General features: G+C 36.6%; 1 protein-coding gene across 2 annotated transcripts in view; it reads right to left on the minus strand.

Moving 5' to 3' along the window:
- Positions 1–21,166, minus strand: part of brsk2a (BR serine/threonine kinase 2a) — a 231,149-nt gene that overhangs the window by 11,850 nt on the left and 198,133 nt on the right. For both annotated transcript variants that reach the window (XM_065292269.1, XM_065292268.1), the window contains exons 13-17: positions 11,413–11,473; positions 6,628–6,835; positions 5,954–6,002; positions 1,286–1,409; positions 407–587 (exon numbers count right to left, since the gene is read on the minus strand). In XM_065292269.1, coding sequence (XP_065148341.1) covers positions 407–587; positions 1,286–1,409; positions 5,954–6,002; positions 6,628–6,835; positions 11,413–11,473 — 623 coding nt within the window. The remainder of the gene's footprint in view (positions 1–406; positions 588–1,285; positions 1,410–5,953; positions 6,003–6,627; positions 6,836–11,412; positions 11,474–21,166) is intronic.

Raw genomic sequence — 21,166 nt, forward strand, 5'->3', positions numbered from 1 at the left:
GGGTGAACGCACCATAAGACCCGAGCTTTGGTTTGGCTTGCATTTTAGATTTCTTCCAGCTATTTAGGGTTAGGAAGAACCAATAAATATAATAACCAAATATTTTTCTTTAAACATGAAACAGGTTCCAGTTACACATAATTAAGTATTATGGTGCACACAACAAAAAATGTGACACACCAGGTCTTAGGAGGTTAAAGTTGTCCAAATGAAGTCCTTAGCAACTGCATCTCACAAAATTAACGTTTCGGCAGGAAATTTACAAAATATCTTCATAAAATATGATCTTTACTTAATATCCTAATAATTATTGTTGGGTATTGCTACAAATATACCCGTGCAACTTATGACTGGATTTATGGTCCAGGGTCACAAATGGAATAGAAATGGGATCGATTGGGGTTACCTGAGAGCAAAGTGAAGGTGACTGAATAAATGCCGTTTTCCTTGGTGGCCGCCATGCTCTCGGTGTAAGTGATGTCCACCTGGAATTTAACAGGCTTCTGGAAGACGGTGGGACCGGTCGTAGATTTGTACTCGGCCCGAAAACTCGTCTGCGAGATGACGCTGTGACTGAGGCTGGGTATCTGTGAAAGAAGGCAACGAGAGGGTTCGGTTTTTACTGATATGTACCTTAAAATCTAAATCTTGATGCTCGGGTTGGGTCCAAAGTGATTTACACTGATGAAGTAAAATCTCATTATTAGATTATGAGACTTGAACCCGGATTTCGCAGACAAGGTCACATAGTGCCGACATTACTGGGGATATGAGTTTGAGTCCCTGGCCAGGATCCCATTCCCCTCGTTTCTCCCTGTCACTTTCCACCTCTACCTCCACATCTCCAACAAAAGCCAGAAAATGTACTTAGAAATAACCATGTTGTTCAAACGCACCCGTACAGAATTTGTATCAGATGATCCCATTGAAAAGCCACTATTGAATAATTGAAAGTGGAGAAAACATTGCTAACCCACAATAAAATCACCTTAAACAGCACACCAAATTCCTTCCCTTCTCCAACAAATCTCTTCAGGCACAACATCTATATGCTAATGATTTACGCCCCGGGTTGATTTTCGGTTGACCTCTCATAAGTGGCAGCTGGGAGGAAAACATGGCTGACATGTTATAGAATTGAAACACGAATCAAAAAAGTGTTTGCAAATGTAAAAACACTGGCTTCTGGCTAAGCAAAGTCTTTCAATACGAAGAGCGTAGCAGCGTATACTGAAATATTTATAACCGTCATTAACAGTGCTTGGAGACGACATAAATTGCTTACCGAGAGAAAGGCGTGGACGATGTCGGCCTTTATTGAGCTCAGCGGTTTGTCCCTTATGACCACGAAGATCTGCTCTTCTTTCTCAAGGTTGATGAAGTTACCGAACCAAGATTTTTTGGCGAGCCTGCGAAAAGAGAGACATTTTGTGAAACTTCTTCCTAAAAGTCTTCAGGGGAGATAAAAGCGGTCTTCATCCCGACTTGGAATAAGATTAATCATGTGATGCTAATGCAAAAGAAATTGATATTGAATTATTCATAATAGGGAAGATATGAAAGAACAGCAAACAGCGGAGCGTATATGTCTGCCATAAATGAACATGATGAACTTTGCCTGAGGTCATCTTGATGGGCGTAAAAAAATTTAATTCAAAAGCATCTCCATTATTATGTGACTTTTGAAACATTTTCCAAAAATTTGCAACACTTTATTTTATTTATTTGTTTCTTTGTTACACGTTACATGTTATTATAGTATTGACTAGCCTGGCAAACATGTTAATTTTCTCGTATATGAGGCGTGGTTCAACTTTTTAAGGGCCAACGTGTGCGTCAGCCAATCAGATCGCCTTATGCAAATAATGCAAATGCAAGACAGCCAATTACATTTATGCAAGATCTGAGCATGTGTTGCGGCCACTGTGATTGGCTGTTGGCCACGCATCAGACAAACATTCCGTGTAAACCGTGACTAACTAATGCTGTTAACCTGTTAGCCTGCACGAGAATGCCAGCGCACTTAAGTGCTCTTTATTTACATAATTAAAAAATAACGTTGTTTATTCAAAAATTTAAATTCTGTCATCATTTACTGACCCTCATGTTGTTATAACCTTGTATACATTTCATTGTTCTGCTGAACACAAATAAAGATTTTTAAAACGATTTTGTAACCAAGCAGATCTGGGGCACCATTGACTTTCATGTATTATTTTTCCTAACAATGGAAGTCAATGGTGCCCCAGATTTCAAATCGGGGGTGAGTAAATTACAATATTTTTCATTTTTGGGTGATCTATTCCTTTAAATGTTTAATTATTACGCTAGGAAAGGAAAATATTTGGCTGAGATACGACTAATTGAAAATCTGAGGGTGCAAAAAAATCTAAAATATTGAGGAAAATCACCTTTAAAGTTGTCCAAATTAAGTCCTTAGCAACACAAAAATAAAGTTTTGATATATTTACCGTAGGAAATGTATAAAATATCCTAATGCTTTACATAATCAACGCTTTCTCAACATGTAAATGTACCGTAACTAATGTTGTTAATCATTGGTACTTAAAGTGATAGTTCACCCAAGAATTTTAATTCTGTCATCATTTATTGACCCTTATGTTGTTATAACCTTGTATACATTTATTTGTTATGCTGAACACAAATAAAGATATTTCAAAACATATTTGTAATCAAGCAGATCTGGGGCACCATTGACTTCCATGTATTATTTTTCCTAACAATGGAAGTCAATGGTGCCCCAGATTTCAGAACAACTAGGGGGTGAGTAAATGACAAAAAAAATGTCATTTTTGGGTGAATTATCCCTTTAAAATGTATAATTATTATGCTATTAGGATAGAAAAAAATTTGAGATACAACTAATTGAAAATCTGGAATCTGAGGGTGCAAAAAAAAAAATTTGAGAGAAACACCTTTAAAGTTTTCAAAATAAAGTCTTTAGCAACACAAAAATAAAGTTTTGATATATTTAACGTAGTATATGTGTAAAATATCCTCATGGTTTACATAATCAACGCTTTCGCCATGTGTAAATGTACCGTAACTAACTAAAGTTGTTAATCATTGGTACCTAAAGTGATAGTTCACCCAAACATTTTAATTATGTCATCATTTACTGACCCTTATGTTGTTATAACCTTGTATATATTTCTTTGTTATGCTGAATAGAAATAAAGATATTTAAAAAAAATTGTAACTAGGCAGATTTGGGGCACCATTGACTTCCATGTATTATTTTTCCTAACAATGGAAGTCAATGGTGCCCCAGATTTCAGAACAACTCGGGGGTGAGTAAATGACAGAATTTTTCATTTTTGGGTGAATTATCCCTTTAAAATGTATAATTATTACACTATTAGGATAAAAAAATATTTGGCTGAGATATAACTAAGGGTAAGGGTGCAAAAAAATTAAAATATTGAGAAAACCGCCTTTAAAGTTGTCCAAATAAAGTCATTAGCAACACAAAAATAAAGTTTTGATATATTTACCGTAGAAAATGTATAAAATATTGTCATGGTTTACATAATATCCTAATGATTTTTTACATTAAAAAAATATTTATAAACTTGACCCATACAATTCATTATTGGTTACTGCTACAAATATATCCGTGCGACTTACAGCAAGACTAGTTTTGTGGTCCAGGATTACATATATAAAAGTTTAGTAAAGTATAAGAAAAGGAGCCTGCTTGTACCCTAAGCAGTTGTCACTTTATCTCTGTCAAGTAACTGTCCATCTCAAATTCAGTCAGGCTCTGTAAAGCTTCAATCGTTCGCCGTTGTGCATCAACAAAGCACAGTTGCTCGAAACGTTGCTTTCAGACCCTGATTTATGGCAAAGGATGAGAAAAGAAAAGCAGAAAACATCACGGCTTATCCAGCTGGCACAGAAGGCGAGAGCGAGGGGGATAAGTTATGGAAGACAAAATAGAAAACAAAAGAGAGGCGGATGAAGCATCGCTCCGTGTGGGAGAGGAAGTTTCTGACTGCCGCCTCACCGAGAGAAAGATGTTACCGGGTTTCCATTAGAGTAAAAAAAACTGAAAGGCTTTAACAGAGGGAAGCATAAGTCACAATGATTTCTGACGCTCTAAGGGTGCTTTACATCAGCTCTGTGGTTGGGTAAGTATTGTTCAAAGCCTATAATTCCTATTTTTTAAAGGATGCTGTTTGACGCCTACAATTTGTTGTGTTTTCGGCATGGATTTGACTTAATGGAGAGTCAGAAAAGCACTTTGTGTTCAGTTTTTGCTGTCTTTAAAGTACAAAAGTCACCAAAATATTGTCCAAAATATCGTAAAAAGCAATTGTTTACTTTTCACAGTACAGCTGCATTAAACTGAAAATTTTGTTAACCAGAACTAGCTGTCACATTTAAAGTGTTTTAAATATAATACATAAAAAAACCTAAAGATGCTATGTAAAAGTTTGCAACAGAAGTTTGTGTGGTTTTCATCTTGTCACTTTCTTGGTATAGAAAACACGTTTTTACCGAAATTAGTCAAAATGGATTTATTGCGTTTTGGAACCAAACTCTTCATATTTTCATTGTATGAATGAAATATAAGTTTCATTGCAATCCCAAAATATCGGACAGCAAAACCATTGCCATTAATTGTCATTAATAAAACAAATTGGTTTTTGTGTCATTCAATATGGAGGACCACAAGAGTCATGCAAAATGTAATAAAGAACTTCAATATTTAATAACTACCTGGACAATAAAAATAGCAATTAATATAAACGGAAATGCCCTTTTAAATGCCTAATTTATACCTGTATTTGTAGTTCAATTTATAAATCCAGTTATTTATTTCTCTTTTTAAATCGCTTTTTAAAAATACATTTTGAAATTCCATTATTTAATTAAGAATTTATAAATGCAATTTAAAATGATGAACTTATTAAGTGTTTTATGTTGTTTTTGTAAATTGTTATATTCCTTTACACTATTTATTAATGGATTAATCTTTTCTTTCTACATTATTTTATAATCTCACTTTTTATTGCCTAATAAAATGTTACATAATGATTTTTTTTTGTAACTTTTGTCTATTTATTTATAGATTAATTAATGAATTTTTAAACAAATCTATTAATTGCTATTTTATTGTCCAGGTAGTTATTAAATATTGAAGTTCTTTATTACATTTTGCATGACTCTTGTGGTCCTCCATAATTCAATACAACAACAACAATGTGAGTTTGTGCAACCCACCTGATCCCACTGTTTAAAAACCCCTGCTAGAGGCAGAATTCGTTGTGACAACATGCCCCAATATTCAGGATCATATGGGGCGAGTTGTCCCAATGCGTGTTAAATGAATAATTCAATATAAAAAATATATATATTTAGAAATACAAAAATAAATGAGTTTTCTTTTAAAAGAGAGGAGTTATATGAAGAGTTTGGTTCCAAAACGCGATAAACAGCATTTATTTTAAATGAGTTACCGGCAAAATCAGTATTGTATCAGGTCAGTATTTAAAAAAAAAAAATTCTACATTTTACGCAAAATCCAATATATGCCATGTTATTCTGTTATCTTTCCTCCCTTTATCCCAAAACGCAATAAACGCCACTCCTCCTTTTCTGCAGAATACAATAAATCCGCTTAACCAATCACAGTGCACCATTCCACACACTGTAAACAACAATGGCGGCGCGTTGAATACACACAGAATATGAGGCAAGTTGGCAGGTTAAATGAACAATTTAATATTTTCATTGTCAAAAAGTCACATGTGTGTGTTTGCATATAGACTTACCCTAAGTTTGAAAACTTCTGGTTTAGAGGCAGGTTTTATTGTGACAACATGCCCCAATATTAGGGATTGTATGGGGCAAGTTGTCCCAATGCGTGTTAAGTGAACAATTCAATATTTTCATCTTCAAAAAGTCACATGTTTGTATATAGACTTACTCTGGGGAAGACTCTGGCGTCAGGCTGGACATTTCCTCTTGCGTGGGAACTGTTCAAAATAAAACAGGGCTGTTAATGCGTCCATTTCCGTCATTTACAAAGAATGTGTCATTTTTAAACTGTACTTTTTAAAAGGTTAAACATAATTAAGCTTAAATTTGCATGCATGCTTGTGAGTATTTGTGAGTCATATGTTGCCCGTGTTGTTCAGGATTAAAGGGAATATCCCAAAAGCCTGAATCATTAAGGCGTCACGTGCTGGTTTAAGGATTTGGAAATTGTAGCCGATGCTCTTTAAAAGAAAGTGAGACGGTAACTATGGTGACAGGCTTAATATTAGTTTACAGGCTGTATGTAAATGAGTCAATTTAACCATAACAAGCCAAGAAACCGATACAGTTAATCTGGAGGAGGTAAAAGCATATTTTTTAGCCTAAATTACTTAATACGGGGATTTGGAGGAACTCGCCAAAATCTTCTAATTCTTTTATTTTTGCTTACTAATAATTTCAGGTTTTTGTGACACATTACGACCAAAAGAACTGCTTTGACTTTTCTTGTGATGACATTCTCTCTTAAAACAGGAAGTTGGGGCGGGACATATCCAAATGTCAAACATCTAGGTGTGTACTGTACTGTTGAACTGTAGCTGTTTTTCGAATTTCATCCAGTACCTTGCAATTTCCTGCGATGAAAGCGCGGCGAGCCCAGGAAACTGTTCCTGATGGTGTTGAGGCGCGTCTTCCAGGGCATTCCCCCAATAGAGGGGCTGGGGGGCGGCGTAGGGCTGGGTGTCCCCGATGGGCTGTCCTTAGGCGTGTGTACCGGCGTTCCTTTGGGGGTGGGGATAGGGCTGCCTCTTGGAGAGGGGTGGGGTGTCACCTGTATGGTAGGGATAGATTTGGTGGTGTGGTCAGAGTCGGGACAAGGATGGAAGTGGTGTAGACGGATGGGTGATAGAGAAACGATAGGCCTGAAGGGAACCGACAGCCGAGGGGGGTTGTTGGAAGCGGGGTTCGCCCGCCGTACCAGCGGGCTACCGGGTATACGGGGAGGTTGAGGCTGGCAAGGGCTTGAAGGTTCTGATTTGGCCACTGAAATGTGTTCAGGCTCAGCCTCAGGTAGGGGGTTGGATCGGGTGGATTTTAAGGGTTTGTGATTAGGCTTTGTTGGGAGAGTTAGGGTCCTTGGGCAATGTGGGAGAGACTCAGATATGGAGTTTGGCGATAGGGAATTTGGAGTTGGGGATTTTGACTTTAAGGAGTCTGTAATGCTTGAACTGGGGGATAAGAGGAGCTCGGTGGATCGGGGTGGGACAAAAAACTTTCGGACAGGCTTTGGGAAAGAAAAGAACCAGAGCGGAACACAAGCACGGCGCGGCATAAGGAAACATTTAAGGAGAAATAAGCCGGGGTGATGCAGAAGAAACAAAAAACATGCAGTTAGGCAAGAAAGGTGGGCTGAAGATGCAACAAGACCATTATAAAATGCAAATCCAGTGTTATTAGACAAATTAGAGAAAGCAGCCAATGGGAAAATAAATTTGAACCTGTGAGATGAGCAACTATGGGGATCAAGCAAGGAGCAAGAATTTAAAGCTTGTAGGCTTCTCAACATCAACACAAACAACAATTTGCAAAAAGACTGTAAACAATCCAAGAAAAATAATCCAAGTAAACAAATTCACAAAAGTAACAAGCAATATACAAACCTTAATTTCAATTAAAACCATCGAATAAGTCTTACATGGGATACAGAATGGCAAAAACTAGGAGATATCAAGTGAACTTCTAAGTCTATTTCTTGTGTAAATCGGCCCTATATGTTGTCACGCTTTAGGAAAAGACCTCTATAATCTTAAATAAGTCAAGTGTGAAGCTCTAGCCTGGAGCTTTTGTGCTAAACAAAGGAGTGGGATTTTCCACAGTCTTCCTTGAGCCGGATTTCCACTGTGGGGTGGGACGACATATAGGATAAAAGAGTATTTCTCCAAATAACAAGAACTTTACTCTCCAACTTGCTTTAATTTTTTGTGTCATTTTGTGAATAGGTTCAACATTTCTAAGACTTTGTTTTTCATGACTTTACCAGGCATTCGTAACTTTTCCATTCCCTGATGTTTGGAGGTCTTTAAATGTGGTAAAACTGTATTTCAGTTTGAAAAGCTGTAGCATCCCATCCCAAGATCACGTTTGATGAAAATAACTAGGTGTACAGGATTTACTAACTACAAGATTCGAAATGCACTCATACTCTAAACATACTTGAAAATTATTCACTTTTTATTTTACACAGTACCGATATCATTAATATCTATAAGCTTAAAAATGTTTTAATCCAATGTGTATCTTTTAATGTTTGAAATTACTTTTATGGACAAAACTCTTTATTTTAATAAATTTCTTATATTAGCAAACTTAAATATTATTTGTAAATAAAACAGACTTGAAATGAATATTTAATGGGACATATCATGAAAATCTGACTTTTTCCATGTTTAAAGGCACAATTTGTAAGATATTTGCCGTAAAATTTCCAAAAAAAACACTAATCCAGTGTTATATATTTTGTCCAGCTGATTACTGACAATATTTCTAATGTTTTCAACTACTTGTAAATTATGAGAAAATTGCTGCCCTAAACAGTTACACGGGGCAGTGCAGTCGCCTGTCAATGATGTTAATATCTACGTTACGCCTTTACTGACCTAGACAACAGTGCGGTGGATGAATGCAAAAGTATGCGTTAGTGCGTCTGTCGGGCTACTCGCTTGTTTATGGTAAGTTTGTTGATCTGAACCACTGATCTATATAAATGACTGGATTGCGCATAGAACGCTTGATGTAACTGCGTGAGGTGAAGCCAGCGCAGAGTTCGAGCGGCCATCTTGTTATACCCAACCAGCAGAGGGCGTCATTGACTTCCATTCAAAATCATGATCAAAATTTACCCCCTTTACAGCGTATCAGTTACACAAGGTTAATTTTTAGGTTATGTGTACGTAAATTATTTGTTAATTCTGGTGTTATTTGCAATGTTTATGTTTTAATCGGGCAGGATAACGGATTTATGAAAAGCCGTTAAGGTGCTACACAGTCTCACCCCATGGCGTCAATATTTGACGACACTTGACCATGCGTCAATATGTTGACGCGGAAGGTATACCTTTCGCGTCATTTTTTGACGAACTGGGGACTTCAATACTATACGTCCGTTGCATTCTCTTTCCTATTTTCTTACCATTTTCGCGTCGGTTTAGGGTTAGATTACACAAAATTAAACAGTGTACGCGAAATTAAACAGTTGTCACCTGGCGTTGGGGTTAGAGTTAGGTACGCGAAATTAAAGGGATTAAGGGATGTCATTATGTAAATCTAACCCTAAACCGACGCGAAAATGGTAAGAAAATAGGAAAGAGAATGCAACGGACGTAATAGTATTGAAGTCCCCAGTTCGTCAAAAAATGACGCGAAAGGTATACCCTCCGCGTCAACATATTGACGCATGGTCAAGTGTCGTCAAATATTGACGCCATGGGGTGAGACTGGGTTGTAAGGTGAGTGTGTCTGTTGCATTTGTTAATGACACGGGTATAAATAAAGTTTTTTTGACATTCAGCTACACGGTGACGGTCAGCGTTATTTCTCTAAATAAGTTTAGGTAACTTGTAAGTTTATATAACATGATTATTTATTTAGATTTCAGAATGAGCACGTTTATTGTCATTAATACTAAATATGCTGCGGTCTGTCTGCTGATCTGATACTGTAATAAAGATGAATATATAATAACTGATTAAAACGCAAAATGTACAACTTTCAGTAAATAACTATTTACATGCTTTGGACGTTTGTGTTGTAATAATGTACAGGGTAACTTCACATATAAAAACGAAGACGAGTAAAGTGATGTTTTATCATTAAAATCTGATAACGTCCATTGATTTAATAGAACGTTTGGGTATACCAACATGGCTGCGCGGTAGCTTTACAAGTGTGACGTCATGCGCAATCCAGTCATTTATATAGATCAGTGATCTGAACACTTAATTATGTGCTAATCAACAAAGAACAAATCCCATCATTCCACGCTTCTTCAGAGCGTCATTAATCTATGTCATTGTAATTGTTTTCATCGTGTGCCCTTTAGGGGCGGATTCTACAAATTTTATCTTAAGGTGCTATAATTGGGTCCCCAGTGCTTTTATCAACCTAGAAAATGTGAAAAAGATTAACCCAGTAACTTAATTTTGGTTAACCATTCTCTGCAAGCATGTACAAAATAGCTCATTAAAATTCGGCTCCCCTTGTGATGTCAGAAGGGGATAATACCGCCCCTTAATCTGCACTATCCAACCTTTGCATTTTAAAGGACACACCCAAAAATGACACATTTTTGATCACACCTACAAATTGGCAATTAAACATGCTATATAAATTATCTATATGGTATTTTGAGCTAGAACCTCACATATGTACTCTGGGGACACCAAAGATTTATTTGACATTTAAAATGTCTTGTGAAATGTCCCGTGCACAAAGACATTTATTCTTTTTTCATGTTTTCAGTAGTTTTTTTTTTTTTTTTTTTAAGTATTGGGTGTTTTTTCCTCCGTGCTGACGCTCACCATTTTTCCACGTTCAGCACCGAGCACCGAGTTGAAAAATGTTAAACTTTGGATGGAATGCTCAGCTCGTCAATGTCACTTTCACTTAGCCATCCAATGACAGTGGAGAAGGGGCGGGACAAATACCACAACAACCAGCTGGTGCATCATACAACGATGGATAAACAAGAAGCATCATAGCAACCAAAGCGCTTAGCTGAACAGACGCTGGCAAGCGCGCACAGTAGGCGTCCGCCTGACGTTTTTAGCCGTGTTTAAATAGCCAATAAGAGCCCAGAATAGTTGGGAACTTCTTAAATATTGTTTAAAACACGTGAGACCTCAAAGAGCTACAAAATACCTATAATTACATTTGTGTTAAAGAGCACCTATCGTCTGATTCACGGTTTTACATTTCCTTTGGTGTGTAAGTGTGTATTAGTTAACGGTATGCAAAAGGTACAAATCCCAAAGTAAACGATGACAAGAGTTATCGTCTCCAACGTAAATCTCTTTTCTTGGACTACAACAAACACACGGATTGTAGGCAACAGTTTACTTCCTGGGATTGGTGATGTAGACAAGACTGACATTATCATAATTCCTCACAGCCTGTAAATTTCTATACCAGTTCACAGTTGTCAACGATCACCAAAACTTTTTGTTCAACCTACAAAAAAAAAGTATTCTTTCATAGCCAAAATGATGATGAATCACAACTGTATGTGCTTTATTTAATGTTTTTTGTCACGCACAGTTGATTGTTTGATGGTTGGAGGTTATGGTTAGATTAGATGAGTGCTGATTGGTGGACAGAGAGAAGCAGATGTTCTGGGGGGCGGAGTTTACTCACCCGTGGGCTGCTGAGGGGACTGGTGGAGAGACCAGAGGACGCGCCGCTGATGGACCGTGACCTGTACAGACACACACCATAAAACTCACAGTCAGATCCTGCTTACAGCTGAGAGAAGTCAACATCATATTTGATTGGCTGCTGTTTGGGGACCAGATCTACTCAATAAAAATCCATCGGGTCCCACACATACTTCTACATATTTGACATCTTTCCAACAGTGACGTCTGTATGATTCATCTACACAACTTATGTATGTGTAAGTTCATATTGATTTACATTTATTGGCTTTTATAATGTCAGTGAAAAGCTGCAGGTATTCTGATGTGTTTTGGGACAGCTGATGTCCACACAGATACAGATCGAACATTTCAATCATCTTCAAGAAGGATGCGGTACATTGTGAGCTCACAATCTGTCTTCATTAAGAAAGATAATGGCTTTTAATCTCTCATGTATTCTTATTCCAACATGCCTCCATCTTTTATGACAAATGTGTTTTTCCCCATCCAAAAACAAACAACTGAATTATCAGGTACAGATGGTAACCACACTGCTTTGATAAAGCTACTATTTAGCTTTGTTATCTAGTTTAAGACCAACATTTTCTTACAAACACTTTGATGAAATTCACACTTAAAGTCCCCATGAAATCAAAACTGACAATTTAATTTTTTTATGTCATATTGCAATGTTTATTATACAAATTGTATCTGTATAAGTCTTTTTTATTCATGTGCCCTCATAAACTTCAATAAAAATCAGAAAATGTATATCCGCCCTCTAGTGGCAATCATTCTCTGATGACGTCAGCTAGAAGGTTTGGGCGGAGAATCGGTTAACTCCGCCCCTCCAACTGTCAGTCTGCTGCGAGTTCTATTTCTAAATGAAATGCCTACTTTTCTAGTCACAGTGGAAAACACAAGCCACGCCCACTGTTTTTATCGTATTATATTCCGTTTCACTCGGAAATGATCACAACATGGTAGTTAAGTCGATTGTGACTCCTGGTTCACTGGGACTTTAAGAATGTTTTGTGTTTGGTACATCCCAGTTAAAAAGATGGAAAACAATGCTTTTTGATTTTGTGGGTTATACTGTACATGGTACATTTCTTTGACATATATGACATATACGGGTCAATGACGTGACGTTAATTATTTTGTGTCTGTATGGTTCAATTAAATGTAAAGGGTTAAAATTTCAAAATAAATTTGCCGATTTCTTGCATACATTCTCTTTTTTGAGGACCAAGTCTTAAATTTCTGGTTTTATTTCATTTTGAAAGAATATTTGGGGGATAATTGCAAAAATGTCAACCGGTCTGTGTCAATTGGTGTAACTAGTATTTTTTTTAATTAAAATATAAATAATATCATAAAAAATTGGAATAAAATATAATCATCTAGTTTAGTGTTATATAATTTTTTACATACATTTTTACATCATTTGTCAAGGATTATTTAGAAAACAGATCATATGTCAGGACAACTATTACAAAAACTCATTAATATTTACATTTAGAAACAACTAATCAAATTAAATGTTTTTTTTATGATTACACTTACATGCCATCAAGGTGGATAAAATATTTAATATTTCTCATCCTTTGGCATAATTTGTGGTAACACCATTTGACATTTTCAGGTCCATTCAGTCTTAACTTTCATAAAAATTGTGTCTATTGCATAAAATTAACATAAATACACTGTGCATTGAAATAAACCTGATGCATGCTTTTAAAACAAGTAAAAAATATATAATTTCTTAACTTTTAGGTGGCGCTGCACAGTGGCGACTAGCAGAACAGGCTCTCTGTCTCGTCTTCTGTTTGTTTGTTTTTGTTTGTTTTTTTGCGATTGTTTGTGCTATCAGTTTCGGTACAAACCGTTATTAGATCCTGGACTGTATGGACTGTTACTTTAAGTCACTATGAGTCGTGTATGGGAGCTAGCTTTAGTAGCCGGGCTGATTCTGTTTGTTATTAGCGTAGCAAGTGAGCCGGCTAGCAACGCGGAATCGCACGTACGCTACAACAGAGAGTTTCTCCTACAATTGAGCGCTTACGCAGGCGATTGGAATCATATAGAAGCAAATATACCTACAGAGATAAAAAGAACCGCTAATGGCAAGGAATACAAGAGAAAACGAGGGAAGAGGGGAGGAGTGCGCCAAAGACTAAGGAACAGGAAAACAAAGGTCCCACTTCCAACTATTATTCTCTCCAATGTTCAATCAATAAAAAGGAAAGCAGACGAGTTGCGAGCAAACACTCGTTACTTGCATGAATATAGGGAAGCCTGTGTTTTAGCCCTCACTGAGACTTGGCTCAACAAGACTGTGCTAGATTCCGAAGTTTGCCCAGACGGATTTAGTATCGTACGACTGGATCGGTGCAGTAAGGCTACAGGCAAAGAACATGGAGGGGGAGTGTGCGTCATGATAAACGACAGATGGTGCAAAACAACTGTGGTAAGAAGAAAAATCTGCACTTCTGATATTGAACTTTTATCAGTTTCTATGCGACCTTCCTATCTTCCACGTGAATTTCCACAAATATTTCTGACTGTTGTCTATATACATCCAAGAGCAGACACAAATAAGGCAGCAGACATTATTTTTAATATCACCCAAGAATTTGATGAAATTTCACCAGATGCGCCAAAGTTTATAATGGGTGATTTTAATAACTGCACCCTTAAGAAAACTCTAACTACTTATTCGCAGTATGTTACTTGTCCTACAAGGAAAAACAAAATTATTGACTTATGTTATGGCTCCATCCCAAAGGCATATTCGTCTAGTGCTAGGGCACCCTTGGGGGGCTCAGATCACAATACAGTCCTTTTAAGACCCATCTATAAACAGGTCTTGAAAAGGGTTAAGCCTGTGGAAAAGCAGATCCAGGTATGGGATGAGGATAGTATAGAAACACTGAAAGGCTGTCTGGAATGCACATCCTGGAACATTTTTGAGGACTCATCAGTTGACCTGCACGAACAGACAGAAGCTATCTCGGGCTATATAGACTTTTGTGTGAGTGCGGTCATTCCTACAAAAACCATTAAGGTGTACCCAAATAATAAACCGTGGGTGACGAAAGAACTGAAAGACTTACTAAATGAGAAACAAAGAGTCTTTGCTTCAGGAAGCTTACAGAACAGAAAAGACATTCAAAGAAAGGTCAACAAAGAGATCTATAAGGCCAGGCATCAGTATAAGGATAAGGTACAGCATACTCTGGCCATGGGAAATCCGAGGGACGCATGGACTGGTATCAAGTTAATGGCCAATGCCCCCTTTAAAACAGGGAACAACAAACAAAAGTTTATGGAGGAAACAACACCTTGTGTTCTGGCCAATAATTTTAATGAATATTTTACCCGTTTTGAAGTAAATTACAGTGATAATGTCTCTGTTTGGCAACACACTAACAACGATGCTGGGATGGAGGGCACCTTGATTATTACGGAGGAGATGGTCCAGCGAGTGTTCGAAAGGACTAACGTGCGGAAGAGCCCAGGGCCGGATAATATTGGAGGTAGAGTGCTGAAGCACTGTGCGGTCCAATTAAGTGGAATTTTTTGTTCCCTCTTTCAGCGCTCATTGAACACTCAGGTGGTGCCACTGCTTTGGAAAACAGCTGTCGTGACACCCCTTCCCAAAGTCTCTCATCCATCTTCATTCAAGGATTACAGGCCTATCGCTCTTACTTCTTTATTAGTTAAATCACTGGAGCGGATCATTAAAACACACATCATAAATTACTGTGGAAATGCCCTTGACCCTTTACAATTTGCCTATAGACTTGGGAGGGGGACAGACGATGCCATCGCAGTGCTTTTACATAATCTGTATACCCACCTGGAGGGGTGTAAAGCGCATGCTCGCATTTTATTTGCAGACTTCTCATCAGCATTCAATACTATCCACCCACACATTTTAGCAAACAGACTTAAAGACAATTTCCAGCTAAACCCAGCATTAATTAATTGGATTCTGGATCTCCTGTGTGGGCGGCTACACAGAGTAAGGGTGGGAAATGTATTATCTGGGGCCCGTGTTACCTCAATTGGGACACCACAAGGCAGTGTTTTGTCACCACTGCTTTATATACTGTACACGGACTGTTGTCGCAGTAGTTATCCAGGACGTCATATAATTAAATTTGCTGACGATACAGCTGTTATTAGTTTATTGGAGCGAGATGAAACTGAACATGGTGCAGTGTTGCAGGAATTTGTCGACTGGTGTGAAGCCTCTCAGTTAGAGTTAAATACGTATAAGACAAAAGAACTGGTCTTTGATTTTAGACGTGAGGCTCCTTCACCCACTCCGACTCTGATAAAAGGAGAGGAGATCGAGATAGTTACGGAGTACAAATATCTCGGTCTCATTATTGACCATAAATTATCTTGGGATCAGTGTGCCGATGCAGTTTTTAAAAAGGGCCAACAACGGTTATATTTTCTTAGGAAACTTAATTATTTTAATGTTGATAAAACAATTTTGACTCTATTTTATAAGTCTTTTATCGAGAGTATTCTATCGTATTGTATTGTATGTTGGTATGGACATTCTAAAATTACACATAGGAACAAATTGGGGAGGATTGTTAAAGCATGTGGAAAAATTATAGGTAAGCAACAGGTAGATCTGTACCAACTATATCTAACTAGATTGGTACAGAAGGCAGATAAGGTGAGCATGGACATATCCCATCCACTTTTCGTGGAACTCAAGCTGCTTCCTTCCGGTCGCAGATATAGATACCCCAATGTTAGAACTAACCGAGCAAAACACTCATTTATTCCTATGGCAATAACCCAATTAAATAAGGTGTAGGGGGCTGTACGATGAATTTTTTAATGCTTATTTTATATATATATGACCCTGTGCAATATACTTTTTTTTATTTTTTATTGTACTTATTTATTGATGGGTTGGATAAATAGCCCTGTAGATGTCTGTTTAAATGTTTGGTTGTGGATTATGTGTCGTCATGCCTGTACTGTACAACAAATTGCCCTTCGGGGACATTAAAGTTTTCTAACTAACTAACTTGCAAAACCGTTTTGTCACAGACCCATACATAACTACCACATACATGTCCACTTATTAAAAAGGCGCATGGAGTTGAAATTGAGACAGCAATAGATAAAAGCTTAAAGGAATATTCAATTTTCTTAAAAGAAAAATCCAGATAATTTACTCACCATCATGTCATCCAAAATGTTGATGTCTTTCTTTGTTCAGTCGAGAAGAAATTATGTTTTTTGAGGAAAACATTGCAGGATTTTTCTAATTTTAATTGACTTTAATAGAGCCCAACAATTAAAACTTCTCGTTTAAATCCGGTCGTGATGTGCCAACGTGACCCACTACGCATTTACGTTAGGTCGCGCTGGACCGGATTTAGACGAGAAGTTGTGCTTTAAAAGTGTATATTTGTTATTTTTCTTGTCAAAAATGACAATCGTTTTGCTAGATAAGACCCTTATGCCTTGTTTGGGATCGTTTATAGTCTTTTGAAACTCCGTTGAAAAAAACTGTTACGTGTTGAGTTAAGTGTTAATTGTTGGGCTCTATTAAAGTCCATTAAAATGAGAAAAATCCTGCAATGTTTTCCTCAAAAAACATAATTTGTTCTCGACTGAACAAAGAAAGACATCAACATTTTGGATGACATGGTGGTGAGTCAATTATCTGGATTTTTCTTTTAAGAAAATGGAATATTCCTTTAAGCCTTTTTTTACACAGAGATTACGGAAAATACACGGAAAATGTTTCTGAGATTTGTCTGGGATCGTTTGATTTTTAGTACATTCACACTACCAATGATTTTTCAGAATCTGTGCGTGCTTTTACACACATACCGTAAAAATCCCATAAAGACACGTGACGACATTTAAAGTCCTGCACTTGGTAGTTTTGTCCACAGCGTCTGAAGTTTGCTAATTATCCGTAATTTCTCGCTCTCGAGATATCACGCGCGTGCATGTTAGTTTATAACAAGATCATAAGGAGCATGTGATGGGCTGTTCTGTCATGCTGGTGAATGATTTCAGCGAATGGCACGGCAATGTCACTAGGTCTTCTTTATGGGGGCGATCCCAGAACATTTGTGTTTGCGTTCACACAGAAGCCTCTCTGCCAATTTTACGGAAATTTTCTGGGACCAAAGTGCAGTGTGAATGCGGTTTTAGATAGATGATAAAACAGATATCTATATTTATATCAAGTGAAGGCTGAAACCTCTACAGTATGTGTCATTCGATGTGTGGGTGTCTAGAAGAAAAAGTGGACTATTGAGACAGCTGTAATGATAGTCAAACAGTCAGACACAACCCAGCTGTGGCTAATAATAGCTCATGCTTTATTTTTGAGTTATGTAGGTGTCAATGATGAACAGAACTGGATAGATGGACTGTCTCCAAGCTGATTTTTTTGGGGAAATCTGTGTTCCCATAACTCAATTGGAAGAGCTTTGCACAGGCAGTGCAATGGTTTGGGGTTTCATTCCAGGAACACACATACTGATACAAATGCAAGTGTCTTCCAAATGCATAAATGTAAATTTAATTTAAAGCATGCATGGATTTAAAATCATGGATTATGATCAAACCCCAGGAGCATGAAATGAACTAGTGAATATTAACTAGTCACATCATCTGCACTTTTCACCATGCAAATACCACGTGGGCCATATTCATGGTGAAGCGCATACAACAAGGGCATTTGAATCACTTGCATAAAGGTGTTGTGTGTGTGTTAAACAAGGTTTAGCTGGTCTGATGATAAGATTTATAATAATTAGCAATGATTAATAATAAATCTTCTGACATTAAATGCTTTTCTGGAGTCGGATGAGATGCCTTTCAGAGGTTAACTAAACCCAGATGGCTGTTCTGGAGTCAGTGTAGGATTAAAGAGGGTTTTGAGAACAATCTGGAGTGCTTGTGAGGATTTTCAGGGTGAATCCATAGAAGAACAGAATCGTATTAAAACTAATGCTTACAAAACCCAACATACAACAGGATTAAATGAGCAGAATGAAGCTGGCAGAGACCTGCAAATCCCATAAACAATTACGCTTCATCTGAAGAATGAAACAAATAATATATAATAATATAATCTGACATTTAAGAATATTGTGCACTTTGCAGGATGCCAAAAATAGCCAGCCAGTCAGAGAGTAGTATTTTTTAAGATATACAGGTGTTTCCTCTTGAAATGCAATCACTCGGTCTATATGGTCTTTTGAGATCCTCAGGTGGCATCTACAGTATGTCAGTCTCAGGTCATCTCCAGTCAATTCCCCATTTCAGTCCCGCATCAGATGTACGTCTCGCCATTTGAGTGGGAATGAAAGGGTGTAATGAAATTGGCTTTTGAATTGAATTGGAGGAACGAGAGCTGCTCTTATATTAGGTGAAAGGTGAGGGTTCGAAGTTTGTGTGGAAAAATGAAGGCGAAAGAAGATAGTGGCAGCCAAATAAATACATATTTGGTCTGCCTGAAGGGCGAAACTTGAAGATTGAAGCCATTACATTAGAATATACTGAAATGAAAGGTTTTAATTTCATGATTCATGGTTTTATATTAACCCTAAAAATAGGTCGTTTTCACACACAGTTATCACATTTTTCAGAAAACAAATGGCTTTCAATAAATTACAATTATTGTTTAATACTGTGTTGTGAGTTTGTAAATAGACACAAAAAATTGACTAGTAGTGAACTTACATTTGTGAACTAACACTTAAGACTTAGACAAGTCATTTAAGTGTTACTGATGTACACAGTTTTCATTTAGGAGGCTTTTTTAACACAGTTTCCAGCCGTTTTCACTCCATTCAGCAAGATTTGGTGCATACTAACCTAACGCACTTAACAAAAACAGCCGCGATTGGCTAATGAAAAGCAAGAAATTACTTAAAAAAACATAATAAATATATTCTGAATCTAATCTCTAAAAAAATTCCTTCACAAATATGCAATTATTTGAGTTTTTTTTTTTTTTAAGAAAAATACCCATATGTAAGAGTTTATAAGCAGAAAAAAAATATAGACATGATGAAAAGATTTTCCCTGTGTTTTTGTTTGTTTATTGTTTGTTTGTTTGAAAGCAGAGGGTCTGTTCTTTCATTTTATATATTTGTATGTTTATATATTTTTAGAAGAAAATTTAAGGCATTTTGTGAAATTCACCGAAAATGCTGGGGGGCAACTTTTCAAAAAAAGGCTGGTGGGGAATGAGTTAATTTATGTTAAAGTTGCAAGGAAATTAAAATGAAAAACTGTAATTTGTTTTGGAATATTCTGGTATTTTTTTACAAATGACTTATCTGTGAACTTCATTAATTATGCTTCCTTTTAATATTTAATCAAAAGCGCAACTCACCTCCCCTCCTCAAAATGCTGCATTACCACCTTGGGTGTGCATTATTTTTTTATAATTCAATGACCCGTCGTCAATTATTCCTTACATGGGTGATTCTCACGAAAACTTGTTTTTAAAAATGTCAAGCATGAAAATGTAAAAATTGCTTAAATTTACCTTTTTTTCCCACAACATCAACACTGACATATTTTCAAAATGACATGCCAAACCTGAAAGAACATCATTTGGAGATTCTGCACATGCATTTAAAATCAAAGTATTATGCTTCTATTAATTAAATTAACATTTAATAAGCATCTGTTGCGGTAATGATAATCAAAATGTCGTGTAAGCATTCTGACAAGACAATATTTCAAATTAACTGTAAAATAATTATCTTACCTGGTAGCCATCTTGAAGTAACTTGTCCATGTGCTTGGTCACTCAAAATCAAACTTTATTAAAATTCTGTATGTGTGCTTAAACTGTTCTCAAAAAGTGTTGCGGAGGATGAGAACATCAGGCATGGACACATCATTTTCCTAATTTTTCTTCATTATTATTATACATGAATATTCAGTAAATATTTTTTCTGTCATCTAAAGTAGTCTAGCAAAACATCCATTTATTTTTTTTCTAAATATTTTTGTGTTAATTTGATTAAATTACAACATAACGCATGTTCAAACACAGCCGGACACATTGCGGTAATGAGAATTTCAGCAGAAAATGAGATAAAATTGACAAATTATAAATTCTTATGTTGAAATCACACATTGTGCAAGGTAGAACACAGTATTGTGTTCATTCTGATGCTTTTTAATATTTCTATATTACACATTTTATAGCTAAAATCAGTAGTGCCGTGTTGTTTCAATGGTTTCGTGAGAATCACCCACATATGGTATAGCAGATAGGCGGGTCTAGGAAAAGATCGCAGCGATTATCAAATAGCAAGATGAATCAACTTCAAACGATCCAATCAATGGACGAATTCAAGTCCAGCCCTACCTTTATTTCATTTCAGAAGCCACTTCACTCGGATATACAGTACGTCACCACAGGGAAAATAAGACAATTGCTACTTCCGTTTTAGCGACTTTAATATGTTACTTTTGAAATGACATTAATGTCAAACTGTATTTTTTATACTACTGACAGATTTACCCATCTTGTAATACTTTTAACAAAACTGCAATATTTCTTAACACTATCAATTTGTTCAATTTATACTTAAAAGTGCACACTAAAATATTGTGTTAATTCAGCCCATGGTTGGGTCAAATATTTTAAAAGAAACCTAAAAAAATGTCCATATATGACCCAACCATGGGTTAAAAAAAACTGGCATTTTTACAGTGTACTATACCAT

The sequence above is a fragment of the Paramisgurnus dabryanus genome, chromosome 23, assembly GCF_030506205.2.
Source record: "Paramisgurnus dabryanus chromosome 23, PD_genome_1.1, whole genome shotgun sequence".
NCBI lineage: Eukaryota > Metazoa > Chordata > Actinopteri > Cypriniformes > Cobitidae > Paramisgurnus > Paramisgurnus dabryanus.